The sequence below is a fragment of the Natator depressus genome, chromosome 21, assembly GCF_965152275.1.
Source record: "Natator depressus isolate rNatDep1 chromosome 21, rNatDep2.hap1, whole genome shotgun sequence".
NCBI classification, from domain to species: Eukaryota; Metazoa; Chordata; order Testudines; family Cheloniidae; genus Natator; species Natator depressus.
The window spans coordinates 5443083-5459743 of NC_134254.1; the positions used below are offsets into that span (position 1 = coordinate 5443083).

The window sequence follows — 16661 nt, forward strand, 5'->3', positions numbered from 1 at the left end:
ACCAGAAGGGGTGTAACTTTAATAGTAGCCGCAGATGCTAAAATCAGGGAAGCAGAAAGGGACAAATCATTTCTTATTCTTTTAACAGCTCCTACTGCACAGCATAGAGCCAGCTGAATGATTCAAGGGATACCTCAGTCTGAAAATAATGTTTGGACTCTCTCTTTGCCTAATGGAGACAGACTGCAGAGGTGACATGCTTGTTCATGGGGGGGGAGATGCTACCAAAGAAGATGCCTTATCACTTCAGATGACAAGTGGCTTTGAATGAGAAGTGGAAGGTGTTTGGGCAGGAGAGGGAGTGAAACCCTGGGATGCAGAGAAAGTATCATGGGCGGGGGGGAGCCAGGAGGATTGAGCTTTGCACAGGACCCATGGCTCAACATTCAAACCTCCCACTGGAGAGGCTGCAATGAGACAGAGATGAACCCCTAGTTTTGAGAAGAAGAGGGTGTGAACCTGACAATGTTCCATGCACTGAATTCCTGCTGACCAGCCCCACACGGTGAGGAGGGTTGGTAATTCAGCTCCATGGGGGCAAACCAAACACAAGCCATTGTGTAAAAAAGGAATAGATCCAATGAGCTTAAATTTAAAACTTATGCTAATGGAGGAGCTAAGTTAATTATGTTAAATCAGCCGGCCATATAGAAACCGCTCCCCTTCCTCACTTACAGAATTCTTGCAGTATCTTTAGTGGTGGAACCCTCATAAATAGCTTTGTTATCTTTCCAAGAAGTGTTCTGGGATCTATTCACAGGTGCAAGCAGGATTTCCACCCCTTGTAAAATGGGTAATTCCAGCATACAGTTTATTGTGCACTTTCCTGGTCTCCAGCATGTTAAAAATCTAGTTTCCTCCCATCCAAGGCTGCTGCATTAATGTTTCACTGAATTCAGTTAATGGTTAGGAAAATATTTCTGTGCTCATCACCATCTGTGATTGCTGCAAGAGTGCTTTAATGGCATTTGTAAATAGGGTTTTTTTGCCTTTTGCAGTATGTAGAAAGTGCTAATGCAAACGGCAGAATCATGATGGGAGGTGCGTGCGCTCACACACTTACTCTGCTTCCTCTCCTGCAAAACACAACACAGCGACTCTCAGTATGCACTGTGCCAAGGCTAACCCAGGAATTCCCACTGGGCCAAGGTCCCCTTTGATGTAGTTGTTGCAAGTTACACTCAGGGGATTTTTGTCAATGAATGGTTTGCACTGAGTCTGCAAGCCCTTATGCACGTGAGTAGTTGTTACTCACAGCAATGACACCACTGAGGTCAGGGCTACTCACATGAGCAAGAGTTGGCAGAATCAGACCCTCGGGCTCTAATCCTGTTCCTGCTGCAGTCACTGGGAGTTGAAGGCACACAGCAGGGTCAATACACAAGGTCAAATTAAAGTCACTGATTTCAGTGGCATTACCAACCTGAGTTGCTTGACTCCAGCAGCAGCTGTTACAGCAGTTTGAGAGGAAGGTGCTCTTGTCTAAGAGCAATCAGTTGCTTATATGGCTGAGGGAAAGTTTCCCCTGCTTGATTACTGTCGAGGTTCACAAAACAGTCAGGAAGCAGGAACACATATTGCATTAACTCATTGCTGTGGGTGCTAGGTTTGCTACAAAGACGGTTAATGGAGGTGCAGATGATTAGGATATCTCTAGGGGTGGTCCAGTCTGGGAAGCCTTTAGTGATACATAGAGACAAGCTTGTTTCACTAGCAATCCACACTTTTATAGCTGAGAAAAAAAAATCATCCTATTAAAGCTCTTCTGCACTGAATGTAAAAGCTAAGCTACTTAACCACCTAAGAGAATAAACTTGCTGAGAACTAATATATTCACTGCCACACACCACTAAACACCTCACAAGAGAGCTAATTATTATGTACACATGCATTTTGGTCAAGGCTACGAGTTTGACGCCTCCAAACGTCACTAACTATGCAGAAAAACACGATGCCAGGTTAAGGTGTCTCCTGTGAGACCTATTTAAAATGTTTAAGACAGAAGCAGGAAGTTAAAGGGATTGAGGGCAGCAGAAATGAAAGGGCTGCTCAGTGACCTGTAAGAAGTGGCTTGGTTGTCTCAGTCTAGTTGAGGGAGGACAGGTGATCTTACAATAAGAAACACCATAGCATCTGGCATACCTGGTCGGTCTCAGCAAACGTTGGAAGGCAATGGGTCTATTGACCGGGGCTGTGGGGCAAAAGACAAGGAATCAGGACTTCAGAGTTCTTTTCCTAGCTCTACCATGGAGTCACTTTGCCTCAGTTTCTCCAGCTATAAAAGAGTCGTGGTAGTACCTTTCTCACAGGCATAATTAGAGAAGGATCATAAAGCGCTTTCCCTCAGATGAAAGTTGCTCTAGGCATGCAAAGTATCAGCATTCTGAAAGGATTGAGTCAGCCTGCAACTGACCTCCTTAGGTCCAAGCAAGAGGCATTTTGTTAGCATAGGGAGATGGGGAGCTTGCCCCACCTGTACCTGTTCTGTGGACAGAGGACTAAAGCATCCTGAATTAGCCAGTCTGCACACCTCAGTTGCACTAAGCTATCGACAAAGGAAAAGGGAGAGAAAATGGCCCAATTTAGGAGCAGCAAAGAAGCTTTTCATGACAGTTGAGAAATTAGTTTAACTTACATTTGTTCACCTGTCTCTTTCCTCCCCCCTTCCCTCAGCTGACTATAAGAGCCCTTTTTGCTGCACGCTTAGCCCCTCTCCAGCTGCCACAATGTGTACTCCACCCTCTGATCTCATTGGCTGTCACGGCAAGAAGCGGAGAGTCTTGATTAGCAAAGAAATCTTTCGTCCCACCCCAATGTCAAGCCCCTCCCTCCCTCCTTATTTTTGAGAACAGCTGGAGTGAGAAGTTGGGAGGAGAGTTTGTGATTGGGTGGCAGTCAACAGTAAGGTGGGTGAGGCATACCTGTCCAGGTAAGTCAGTGATAGGTCATAAGCTGAACAGAACAGGAGGGGTCTGTTTGGGGTTTTAGTTCCTTGCTTAGAGAAACAGAGACTTTTGATCCTTCTCTCTCTCTCCTCTAGTTAAGGTGAGTTAATATCTGACTGAGCTGTATTTGTTTAACATAAAGTGGAGAGTTTCTAGGACAGTTGGGGAGGAGCTAGGTGGAAAAAGAGGTTTGGGAAAGAGTTTTGGAGTCTAACTCAGATTTCCTCCCTGCCATTTCACTATCTACTGCTGCAATCTGCCTGCTCTGCAGGGGCTGCCGACCAGGTGAAATCCCTTGGGGGTACAATTTCTGGTATCTGTAAAGCTTTCTAGATTCCTCACTGCTTCCTTATTAGTGCTCGAAAAGGTTCCTCTGCAACCAGCTTGGTGACAGAAGTTAAAAGCTTCTAATGAGTGACAAGTAATAGTTTATTTTGCATAGTCTCTAGGGAGAAGGCTGGAGAGAATGGGAGATAAAACTCACAAGGGTGAAATGTAAATCCCATTGACTCTAATGAAGTCAGGATTTTACTCTGGATCTTTAGCTTCTAGACCCTAAAAATTAAAATGGTTTTATGATCAGTAGTGGTGGGGTGTGTGTGTGTGTGGGGGGGGGGAAGTCTTTAATTTCTTCTAATTTAGAAGCACTTGGTGTTCTTAATACAGTTTCCCATGCTAGTTAGAAGCTAACAAGAAAAGCTTTTATCAATTAGATCTATTTATGTAACCAAGGGAAATTGGTATGACAGTAGCTCTCATCTCCTTTTAGCTTGAGCCTTGATACCTCTGATCCTGTTGTAGAACTAAAGGAGTTGCAACTTTAGCTGCCAAGAATTTTAGTTATGCTTTTTTGTACCTGAGGAAGTGGTCTGTTGAACAGGCTCGTGTCCTTTGCACCTGTGTGCAAAGTGCATGTTTTGTGTATTTGCTCTGCCCTAGCCAAAAACAGCTTCATGAATGTGTTGCTCAAATAGCTGTGTCACTAATACTTGTGTTAGTAGTTGCATTAAAAGCTGCCTTGACATACAGAATTAATGTTGCCTAGCCCATTGCTGACTGAGGGTCAAAGCTTCGAAGGGCAGTTGTAGCAATCCAGCTACCAGCATTTGTTTGTTTTTGGGTGTGTGGTGTTTTTTTTTTTTTTTTTGTTAAACTTGATGCTTGTTGGAAAAATGGCTTTTTCCTCAAACAAAAAAGAAGTAGAAAAGCTGGGCATTGTTGAACTTTCGTTCCTTGTAGTTTTTAAAAATCAAAATGGTCACTGAAATGTAGTTTGCTGGCACTTTTTTTTTTTTTTTTTTTGGTAGATGGGAAAGTTTTTGATAACTATTTTGAACCTTGCAAAAGGGGAAAAACCTCACTCAATTTTTCTTGTCACTTTTTGACCAGCTATAGTGGGTTGAAGTTCATGATGGAAGATCATGGGGGGGGGGGGGCGGAAACAAGAAGGTAAACTCAAATTATTGTTATCTTTCCATTTTTGGTACCTTTGATCTGCCCCATAAGCATGTGTGTATGTCTTGGTAGTCTAGAATGCTTTTCTTCCCCAGCTTTGCCCTAAAGAACAAATGAGACCTTGTGTAGTAATCATGCAACTCTGTATGCTGGTTAGTTGTATATTTTTGTAAATGCCACACTTGTGGCTGTGATACAGATCCAGGTGAACTTTTTGTTCCTAATAATTAGATGAATTTAGGTCGCTTCACAAACAGTGTGTCTTGCACCTCTTCATTTTGAGCCTAAAGCTCTTGTGCTCAAATTTGGAGAGCCTGTATTTTGTTGTTTGTGATGTGTAACTGGTCACAGGGCATTGTTTCTGTTGTGTGGATGACAAACGCTTGTAAACAGGACGCTAGCTTGAACTAGCCACTTCAGGTTTCAGCCATCACGCAAGTCAGTGTAAGACTGACTTCCGACAAACACCAATTCAATCCTAAATATTTATGGGTGGGGAACTAATGAAGAGCTTACAAGTACCACTGAAGGAAACTTGTGAGTCTCATTCAAATTAATGTTCGCATGTGGCTTCTTGCATTGTTAGCATTACTAAGTCATAGATCCCATGATGTCCTAAGGTCCCTTACACTCAACCTGCTCCTCATATTGCCAAACTGTTGGACAGCTGGCTGTGTTGTTTAAACAAAAAAAAAAAAAAAACCCCTACCTGCTTTCCTAGACCAAACGGTGGAGGTTTATTTAAAGTAATACTTTATCGAACATTTAAATTAAGACTGCTGTATGCATTGAGGGATCGTATCTCCTGTGGTGTGTATTGGAATTTATTCTCTATCTTTATTCAGGAAAGATTTTAAAAAAAGTCTGTCTGACTAATCCTGTATTACTACATGCGGCTTCGTGATGCTGTTTATTTAATAATAATAAAAAAAAGCCAGCTGCCACACAGCTGAAAGCCCCACCAGGTTACACTACAAAGAATTGCTTTGCCTTCCCTTCTGATGGGTAATACTGGCTGTATTTTTAGTGGATTAAGTATTTGTGGCCTAGCCCTTCTCCCCTCTTTGATGAATAGGCAGCATGCATCTGGAAAATATGTATCACTCTCTTTTTTTTTAAATATGCAATATCACTGAGCTGTGTTTCACCATGTTAATATTTCATATCTCAGATTTTATGGCTATAAATAACTACACTTTTTTAAGCTAACTTTTAGCCTTTGTTAACCTGAGTTAATCGCACACGCTAAATCCTTAGCAGCACATTCTAGCGTTAAGCCTATAAAAGGCCATCTCATTCTTGGTCAACATTTGACCTCCATTTCATATCTTCACATTTGCTGAAATACTTGGCGCTTTCTCTGCCTCCATAAAGCGTTGTCACTGGATACTGTACATACAAACTTCTCTAAAAGCAACATGTTTAAAACAACCCTCTCGTCTGAGCTTGCCATCAGGTATAAGGAGCTGGAAGTCTCTTGGGAGCTAATTACAGATAATACACTTGAGTTTAGCCTCTATCTTAAACATATTAGCCTAGAAACATTCAAATACCTGCTGGTATATCGGGGGAAGAAGTGACCTCTAGAAAAGCAGCCATTGCATATGGGCTGTGCATTCATCAGTTACAATTTCCTAGCTATTTCTTTTACTCGTGACATTGTCTCTGCAGTGGTCGTTTTGACACGTTGGACTTAGAGGGCTTGTCATACAATAATTCACAAAATAGGTAATATTTGCACCACATTGACTGTAATGGTCCTAACAAATGTGGGTCAGAGATCTGATCTTAGTCTAAATACCAGTTGCCCATGATGGGAGGGAACGATATTGATCAGCGGCTGGATGACTTTTAGAATGTGTAGAGGGTGGGGTTGGCAATTTTATGATGCAGGGCTGGTCACAGATTTAATTATTGAGCTTGTGAGAGTGTGGTCACAAGGCAGCATGGTCTAGTGGCTAGAGTAGGGAGAGAAGCCAGTGCTCCATTCTCAGCTCTGCTACTGCCCTGCTGTGGGACTTTGGCAAGTTGTTTAGCTTCTGATTGTTTATGTGGAAAATGGGGATAATTCACTCCCGCTCTGCATAGTGCTTTAAATCCTAGGATGAAAGAAGAATTCAATGTTTTGTACGTAACTAGAATTTCACTGATCCAAGGAAAAATACATCTGTATGTGTCTCTGAATTTCAACTTCCATAATATATATTTTAAATCAAAGCTCCCAGTACACCCACAGTCCCATTAAATGAGTTACTACAGTTTATCTGGGCCTCTGAATCCAGTTTCATGGAGACCCTTAGCAAACCTAGGGCTGTCTAAAGCAAGACCCTTTCCTCTTAGCGTTACTGATATGTCTTTCTCCAGAGAGAACAAGGAACCTCTGAGGTGCTCTTCTTCACACAGGCTATGCCATGAACACACCCACCTAAACTCATGACTTAGGTAAACAAGCACTTCTCCCTGTGGCAGCTGACAAACTTGCATCATTTAGGTGTGGGGTGGAAAAAAACTAGCACCTTGCAAAGAGGAAGCTTATGGTAAAGAAATATGCTAACCAGTTTAGTTAGCAGGCTGGTAAGATTTAGCCCCACCTGTTAAACTCTCCAAAATACCTTGGCTATGTTTTTTCAGTCTTGTCTATGCTACGAATTTTACCCTCTTCTGCCAATGGATGCAGTTGAACCAGCACTAAAAATTGTTTAAAACAGCAAGTGGAGACGAGGACAAAGTGGTCAGCACAATTTCAGAAATTGCTTCATCCCATCCTAGCATGTGGACTGAGCCTAGCTGAGCTGAGAACTAACCATTGCATTGCTTTTGCTCTTTGGCTTTCTTTTCCGTTGCCCATTAATCACTACCTTACCCATGCTGCAGAGACCCCCTAGACTGTCAGTGAATAGCGACAGCTTGTGATCACTACCAAAATGGGCTCAATTTGAATCAGTGGCATTTACCCTATTACAGGTCTATTGAGCCCTGGAGTCTTCGAGATGATTTTTAAAAAAAGTCACTAACTTGTGAACAGTTCTTCAGAACAAAAGGATGGCCACTTTAAACAAATCTGAAGTCCTCATTGCTTCCCTAGAGTTGAATGCAAATATAACTGATGTGTCTGATTTTGGTGCGAGTGAGTTCCAAGCATAACTAATGCAATACTGAGCACATCATGCTCTTTCTGCAGCTTGAGTTGGAACTACTCTACACCTGCTCCTGGAAGTTCTTGCCGCCGTGATTTGTGATATGCCGAAAGAGGATTTGTGGCTAGGGACAGCTGGTCAAGGTTCTGGCAGTTGTGACAGCATGGTCAGCACTATCTCAAGCCACTCTGAATTTGTAAGTAAACATTTTAAGTAACCTTTATTTTCCAGGGCTAGCAGCTGGTGGCCCTGTAAGTTCTGAAGGAAGGATTCTAGGTAGGCAGAAAGTGCTATTTTTTTTTTAAATACATATTTGTACTGGGGTAGGATAAAGAAGCCCCTGTCATGGATCAAGACCCCATTGTATTACTTACTGTATAAACATGGAACAAAAGGATGGTTCCTGCCCCAAAGAGTTTGCAGTTTTTTTCATTGATTCTCTTCCTCTGGTATATTCCAGCAATCAAACCATGGTGCAGCACAAACACAGGCGATCACTAAGCCTGAGCAAAGAGAGTGAAGCCCAGTCCTATAAAAGACTCATCACCACAGGCATGAATCAGTACAGCTGAATTGTGATGCCAAACTCCTTCTCTGGCTCCAAAGCAATCTAACACTGCTGCTCTCAGTCAAGCACCCTGGGCAGTTGAACTGCGATGGCATTGCTTAAGAGCTATACATTATGGAGCTCCCAGCCGGTAGTACAATGGAAGAGTGTTGTGAGAGACCCATGCAGTGGCAAACTTAAGTTTACAAAAGAAGCTGATCACCTGCTCCCAACTGATGCGCAGGTTGGCTTGGACTGTGTTTGCCGATGTGCTCAACTTTGTGTAGCTCAGAATGGCTTGGCCAGTGGGGACTATCATTTTGCCTCTTCTGAATTGCTAGAGCCCTGAATCCAGCCTGGGTTGTGTCGGGGGGCCGGGTCCATGCACTCCACTCAGTACGTAGAAGGAGTCTAGCTGGCTAGATCTCCTGAGCGGGACCAAAGTGTGACTAACTATAACAAAGTTGACTCCAAGTTAATCTAAAGGAGATATGTATTAAACCACACTCCACTCAGATTTAATTCCAAGTGAGTCAGTAATGAAACCAGTGATTGATTTGGCCCATTAAATGGTGAGAATCATGCATTTACACCCATCCATTAGTGCTAGTTTGCATCAAACACATTTCAGGATTAGGGAGACTAATTACTCCTCTCTGACTTGGAGCATATTGCAATGAACTCACTACAGTTCTGTACAGAACAGGCCCTCCGTGCTATTGCACACCAGAAATAGACCTGTGTATAACTAAGAGGGATGGGCAGACTAGTTGCTGTATGATACCAGATCCAGCTTGATGCTTTTTTCCAAAATAAGGGAGTCGTCCCCCCCTCCCCCCCCCCCCGAGGTGGAGGTTTGTGTGTCATGGTTAATACATGTTTTCCCTTCCATGCCTTCAGTTTTATAGGCATCTAAAGCTGCCTTGCAGAGTTGAATAACATCTTCCATTGGCCCTGAAACTAATGATGATGTGACACAGCAGAAGAGTTGCTTACGGTCCAGTGATAATTGAGACGGATCCTACAGTGCTTCTTTAAAAGACGGGGGGTTACAGAGCATGGAGAGCAGCCATCATACTCCTGAGACCTCTGAATTTCTGGATGCTTAGCCACATTTCCAAAACTCAATATGGCTGATCCATACAAATGTGGCCTGTCTACAGTACAACTAGCCAGACAAATGTGTTACGGGATTACTGATGCTTCAAAGGAAAGTTAGTGGCTGCTGCTGGGGGCAGGATTCTAGTTGCTTGATCAGGAATGGTAGATCCTCAGAGGCTGTTTGATTATACTCATAAATGAGGTTGCCCTTAAGTAGTGCTTCTGGTAGTGTGGCTAAGTTGTTGTCACTTGGCAGAGTGGCAGTTTCTGGGTATTCAACAGTTAGATCCTGCAGGAGAGAGCTGTCCTTGGCTTCATTTAAACTATAAATTCGATTGTAAACCGCATTATGCCTAATTTCCCCATTGGTGGTTTTGTTTTTTTTCTTTTAGAGTGATAACAGCTATGACTATTTATCTATCGAGGAAAAGGAATGTTTGATGTTCCTAGAAGAAACTATTGATTCTCTGGAGACGGAAGCAGACAGTGGGGTTTCTGCTGATGAGACTGATTATGCTGAACGTTCTGAGCTCCCCAGAACATGGCCAAAGAGAGACTTTGTTCCAAAAAGTAAGGTTAAAACTTGCATTCTGAACCCCAGAGAACTCAGGGCCTTCTGTGACCAGGACTGAAAGCCCTGTGACACAGGAAATGTTAGTAGAGGTGACAGAATGTTGTCCCAGCTTCCCTCGTACAGTAAACACCTGGTAGTGCACAACTGACTAGAAAAATCTGTGCTGGGGTAGGGAGAAGGGACTAAAGTTTGTCTGTCTCCAATGCACCTAGTGTAGATTACCCTTGGAGAAGAGCCTGGTGGTTGTCCTGGTAAAGGTAAATAGCTAGTCTGCAAAAGTGTAGGACCAAATATCTATATGCTGTTTACACTAGAAAATATTAAATGTCAATCTCTAGGACTCATCAGGCAATCTGTATGTCACTAACTGCAAACTTAATATCTTTGCAATAAGAAAATATATTCACCTCCCCAGTGCTAAGATCCCCCTCGTACATTTTTTGAGGTTGGGTATCTTGGCTCTGTTCATTGGCAGCCCCATTAAAAAGGTTAGCTCTGTATGTAACTACTGGGTGGTCTTGATGCGATGCTCTGCATGTAGGTGCATACCTAACGCTTATCTTTTTGTCTAGATTTGGACAGTGGGTCTCTCACTGAAAGCTTTGGTCAGCTACATAAAGTAGAACAAAAGGGTGATAAGCATGGATCGCTTCTCTCAAGTTCTGCTCCAGGGGTGGTTACAAGCTCAGGCTACCGCAGCCTTCCAAGGAGTGTCAACGCAGCAAGCGCACAAACCACCACCAAGGTTTCTGTCAGCAAAGCAACTGACCTCACTGACGGTCCAACTCCAACAGCTCAAGAGACAGGGAAGTCTTCGTGGAAGATGCCCAAGGAAAGGGGGATTGAGGACAAGTCAAATCACCAGCCCAGAGTGAGTACTCAGATGAAGCCATCAGACTTGGAGTCTGTACTTATCCACCCCCCTGAACCCTTCCAGGATCCCCCAAGCAAGGGATCTGCTAATGGCAGTGAAGACAAACTACTACCTGAGGCAGCAACGGGGAACGAGGCTGAAGTTGCACCACAGCCTTCTGCTCCGGAGAATGCAAGGCTGCCTCTGAAAGAGGAGAAGAAACATTGTGAGAAGGGACGAGAGAGAGCCACTGATCCTCAAGGCAACCAAGAGAAATTACCCTCAAAAGAAGCTTCTCTGGATTCAAACATCAAGCCAGGGCCTCCCACAGCCCCAAAGCCAAGAAAACTGCCACCAAATATTATCCTTAAACCTAGCAAAATCAGACCAGCACCACTCTTAGACCCCAATCACAATAGAAAAGGGCCTTCTCCATCTTCACCCAAGTACAAATCTAGCACCAGTGACTCTTCTGTGGAAAAGCAGGAAAGAGCCAGGTGGGAGGCATTGGAGAAGTTGGGACTCCTACATGATAAAGGAAGGGAATCTAAAGTCCATGTTGTCAGACCTCCTACTGCTCCCAAACCAAACCCTGTCCTCATTCCTAGGGCTGGTAGTAGGGATAACTTAAACGGTGATGATGGAACTGGTGCTCCTATGAATGAGAAACCTGATCATGCTCCAGGTTTAAATCCAGCAGAGCGTGTGGCTCCTGGCTTGAGCCAGACAATCAAATCCAACTCCTTGGAGCGTTCAGGCATAGGTCGGAGCAGGGAGGACCAGAACGTGGACAGCAGCTCGCTTGGCAAAACATCAGTCTCTAAGATGATGGCTCTCAGTGTTCTCAGGAATAACCGAACACGCCCAGCTTCCCTTGGCACAAAGGAAGACTTTATTGAATTCAAAGCATCCAAAACTGATGATAAGGAGCTGGGGAAAGGTGACAAGCGCAAATCTTACCCGTTGCTGAAGTTTCCCCGGCCTACTTGTGTCAGTGTAAAAATCACCCCTAAAGGAGCAACAGATGAAAACCGGCGGGAGGCTCTGAAAAAACTTGGCCTACTGAAGGAATAAACAATCCAACACTTTGTGCAAATTCACCTATGTTTTTATGCTATGAATACAGGAACTTCTGTCGTTCCTCTTAAGCAAAGTGGGACAAACTGTTTGGGTGAACGCAGCAAAGCCTCGTAACAGGGTTCTAGGCACACAGATTAATTCTGCACACTCTGAACTGGCAGCATGAAAATGAGCATCTTCACAGTTGGATTTCTACCCCTCCAGGGCCTCAGGAGGACTGGCCTGAATTAATACTGCCATTAATTATTCAAAGCTTCATGCTAAATAGACATCACGTGTATATAGTGTGTATAATTATTTATATGTAATGGGAATAAGTATATGGATGGGAACATTCCCTTAAATGTTTTATTGCATTTGCTCCCCTAAATGTTCACTGTTTGGAAACCATGAACTCCTGGCATGTGGTTTGAGGGGGGGCGGGGTGCGGAGGTAGCCAATCTGGGAAAGACAGGATGGCAGGATTTGGCTCGGGGTGTGTATGTGTGTGTGTTTTATTATTCAAAGCTTTCTGGGACCTGATCATCTCATTGGGCACATGCACGTACCTCCTGAAGCCAATGGGAGCGATGCATGTGCAACTGCTAGTGTGATCAGGACCTGGATATTTTAGCCCAGATAGCAGTGAGAAGTAAGTGTGCTTGATGCTGCTCTGGCAGTCACCTTTCAGGCAATCAAACTTGTGTAGGTATCCGATTCAGAACTGCTGCCCAATCTGAGGGGGGAAAATACAGATGAGTAGAAGTTGATGATGTTGTTTTGCTTTCGTGAACTTTTATCTGACCCTGGTTTATTATATCCAGCTGTATGAGCAAACTACTGCTGACGCCTTGTGTGCTTTTATGTTATGCCCCTTTTATCTTAGAGGTTTTTTATTTTGGTAATAAACTATTTTAAATGGCCAAATGACTATATATTGTGGATTTCCTCTTTTAAAAAGACAGTATGTTTCAACAGTTAAGTGTTGGGAGGGTAGGAAGATCAAGTTTTATTCTTAAATGTCCTGTCAATCTGGAGCAGTGAACCAATAAGGAAACTGTTACCTCTGCACTTGAGTGGTAGGGCAACTTTTTAGGTTCTATTTTAATGTGGTATTTACGTCCATTTCTATAATATGACAGCGTTTACTGGTCTTGCTGTGAGATTAAGTGCAACCCACTAAAGTAAGCAGGGTTGTGTTGGATGGTGGCCAGAGCAAAACTTGATTCAACTTCTTAACTGACCTTTATGGTCAGTTATTCTAGCACATTAGACTAGAGAGATGCAGTAGCTACCACTAAGACTAAATCTTTCTCTGCTATGGGCTTGGCTTCCTCTCCAAGTTCATTGCATACAATACACTTTTTAAATTTTTATAGGTTAATTGGATCTATTCATGAGCAATGAAGCCTTGCCCTGACTTGGCAAAACTTGCAATAATGCATGTATCTAGGGGCAACATAGTCAACTCTAACTAATCATTGGACACGTAGCATTCTTCCAGCAATGTCCCACATGGGTTTTACATCAGTTACTATGGAAGACAATATTTTCCCTTCAGTGGAAACAGCTGCCTGAGGCTAGAGGAAGAGTTGCTCGTGCTTCTGGGTGATCACGTCAGCACTACAGAAGATCCTGCAAGGCCTGAGCTGGTGAGCAGGACAACTACAGTTCTGGACTTTCAAATCTCCACTCTACAGCACAAACTTTTGTACAATCAGAACCGTGGGTTGGTGTTACACTCAGATGACCTTTGTGCTGGAGAGAGAAACATGTGTTACACAATGTCACAGTTGAGAGAAGGGTAACGCCGGCCCCTCCAAACTGACTTGGTACTGACAGGAGCACAGGTAGGGACCTGTCAGAACCCTCATTCTCCTGTGAGGGTGCTGGCCAGTGGTAGGCTGCTATGCCACACCTCCTGTAACTTTCCTGCTCCTAGAAAGTAGAGGTGAAATTTCAACAAAAAGGGGGCTGCAAACAGATTTTTCTTCCCCCCCCCCCCCCCCCAGCTATTCTTCAGTTACTCAGTCACTTATTCTACACACCTGAACTATAATTCTCTGGTTATATAGTGCATCACCATTTTAACCACCCAGGAGCCCAGAAGCTTTTTTTTTTTTTTTAATTAATCTGGAGACCAGGACATTAGACCATTTCTGAGCCATGACAGCAGTCATGCATAGCCCATGTTATTAGAATAGCAAAAGCCAGTTCCTGTGGCATAGAGGTGAGACCCTTAAAAAGCTGGTTGGGGCCTGCCTACTCCAGCCCCCTTACCAATTCAGGGTTGAACACTACTCTAGACACTTCCTTTTTACTTAAGAGTGCCAGCCTGGACTGTCTGAGGAGGCTGCCTGCAATAGCAGCATGCTGGACTTTGACCCAGGAATTCCCTTCCACTTCTATAGAACTCATTAGTGCCAACCAAGTCCTTGGAAGACTCTTCCACGTTTTAAATAGGTCACCAGGGGAAGATTTTTCTCCCCTTGTCAGCCTTGAGTTAGGTTTGTTTGCTCTCTTTCTCTGGAGGGTTCTCTGATATCCTGCAGTATCTAGCCCCTGTCTATATGTTCCTAGGCCTTGCCTCTATTATTGTAAGCTCCTCGAATTGCTGTGGCCTGGCTTCTTGTACAAAATGCTGCAACTCACTATAAAAGAGAGCTGAACAGAAATGGTGGTAGTAGCAATGAAAAAATTGCTTCAGATTTACAAGCTCAGACCATCAATGGATATTTCAACTTTTATTACATAAAAAACATCTGTTATGGTGAGGCTCCGTTACTTTGCTCAGGTTATGGGAATTTGAGACTCCACCTCCCAAATGTAAAAGAGGCATTTAATAAATTTACTCAACTTCTGGCTTTCCCTTGCCACCCTCTCCCCCGTCCAAGAAGTGGGGTGCAGGGAGAGCATGGTAAACAGATATTGGACTACTCTTCAAGCTAATGCACATCTCACAGAGCTGAAAGTCATAAGTTGTACCTGTCGCATTGATTCCCTTAGGCTTCCTGGGATCTTCTGCTGCTCTAATGTGAACACTTGTAAGCCTGAGCAGCTCTTCCCGTAGCCTTAGGCAGCCACATTCGTTGGAGGGGAAATAGCATCTCCCATAGTAACTGATGCATGACCTTATTAGTGCCAGAAATGCAATGTTAAAGAGTTCCTAGAGTAGAAGATGGCTGGAATGAGGCCTACATGCCCCTCTATACCAGATGATACATCCTTGTCTTCAATGTGCACATCATTTCCCGTGTCTTTTTGGCCACCTACAGATGCTTTGTTCAGTGAATGCTGCAGCCATTTTTGCTCCTATGGTGCTCTCCTCCCACAAATTCCTCTGCTTTTCTCTGCAACCTTTTTTGTTCACTGCCACCCACCCCAATCCCTACAGACCTAAAACTTCATCTGTCTGTTTGTTCTGCCACCCACGCTTTGCTCCAGACTTGCTTTTTTAGCTAGCCTTCCATCGCCAACCTCCACTCCACCATTCATACTTTCTTGTAGTTTACGCCTCAGACTATAAGTGTAATTAATGAATTTATTAAAAGTATTGAACTAGAAGAACCAAAAAGATATGGAGAGCAAGAGTCTCTCACCTCATTTCATTGTGTGTTTTGCCCATCAAAAGGAATTAAATTGGCTGGCCCCTTTTGAACATTTTCTCTTTTAATACATTGGTCCTGATTTTCAAAGGGAATGAGCTGCTGCATGTCCTATGGGCTTCACCTCTGGAAATCGGGCACAGTTGGGCACTCACAATCCATGACCACATTTGCAAAAATTTGGCCAGTGGGCGTCCTGCCATTGGTGGCCTGGGAATCAGTTAAAATGTCTCCTGTCTTCTGACAAAAGTAGAAGTGGGCCCCAAATGATCAGCCAAGGTGGTATTTTGTGGATACGCCACCCAGCAGCATACAAGTGCCACTTTCTGCATGTTAGTTTACCGTTCGCTCACAGGGAAGTCTTGTTCTCAAGTTTTTGCATTTTTAAGATTCAGTGGGGTGTATAAATCAAGTGTCCTTATTCCCAGCAGGAAACGTAACAGATAAAAATAGTACAGCCTACCACTACCTATGTCAACCTGTGCAATATTTACATAAAGTCACAGGCCAGAGATAAGACAGCTACCCTGGCAGTGAAATTAAGCCATTGACATGCCTTTTAAAGGTCAATATAATGCAAATAGGCCCAGATTTTTCAAAGGTATGTAGCCACTGTCACTTTTACAAATGACACTTAGGGCCTTAAGTCACTTAGACCATGCACTGCTGGTTGGAACATGCTTAAATATTGGTAAACAGCTGTGCCATGGTGTTTTAAAAACCTAAAGAAGGGTGCAGGCTACAATACTCAGAGCAAGGTTTCTAATCAATCCAAAATTTGGGGGGGGATTAGGAGCTAGGATTTTGGGTTGGGACCATCTTTCTTTTAAAAGTGTTTTTCCTGCAATCCCCACCAATGGGTCCAGCTCCCTACCTCTTTTTCTGCTCTATTTTGTGGAGGGCTTTTAAAGGAAGCAAACAAAATAATATGAATAAATGAAAAGTACCACCCCTTGGAAAGAATCCCAACCATGTCAGAGAAAGATGCCTGATAAAGTTTGTTTTCATAAGCAGTAGTTTGTTTACAGGTAAGCTATTATCTTAGTTAGTTGTGGGCTAGTCAGCATTAACCCAAACCCACACACCTTTGAGAGGAAATGAAGCAGGTGAGTTATGCTGAACAGTGCCTAGCTGGAAACCCTTCTGGTTTGCCCAGTATGAAATATCCTGCAGACTCACTGGATCCTCCTGGAAGAGCTTGTGAATTTTCCTAAAGCTCTTTTGCCACTGTGAAAATCCTGCTACTGAATTTTGATCCAGGAGTCAGACCTACTATGGGCCCGTTCCAGGCCTAGCAAGTCTAGGGGTCCAAATTGCTGTTCCCTTGGGATATGCTGGTCCTCAGGGGCTGCAAAGCAGCCACAGAGCCTCCTGCTGCAGTCTTC

At 43.6% G+C, this 16661-nt stretch overlaps 1 protein-coding gene across 4 annotated transcripts; it reads left to right on the plus strand.

Annotated features, from left to right (window-relative positions):
• The first annotated feature begins 2864 nt into the window (after positions 1-2864).
• C21H1orf116 (chromosome 21 C1orf116 homolog) lies at positions 2865-12588 on the plus strand. 4 transcript variants are annotated; one of them, XM_074935934.1, is made up of 4 exons: positions 2865-2929; positions 7582-7733; positions 9578-9755; positions 10332-12588. In XM_074935934.1, exons 2-4 carry the CDS (start codon positions 7641-7643, stop codon positions 11684-11686), a joined length of 1626 nt encoding a protein of 541 aa, XP_074792035.1. In that variant the 5' UTR covers positions 2865-2929; positions 7582-7640; the 3' UTR covers positions 11687-12588. The 4 variants fall into 4 exon arrangements, with proteins under 4 accessions (XP_074792035.1, XP_074792036.1, XP_074792034.1 ...); XM_074935935.1 differs by lacking the exon at positions 2865-2929 and adding an exon at positions 2973-3045; XM_074935933.1 differs by lacking the exon at positions 2865-2929 and adding an exon at positions 3100-3230.
• Positions 12589-16661: the final 4073 nt, after the last annotated feature.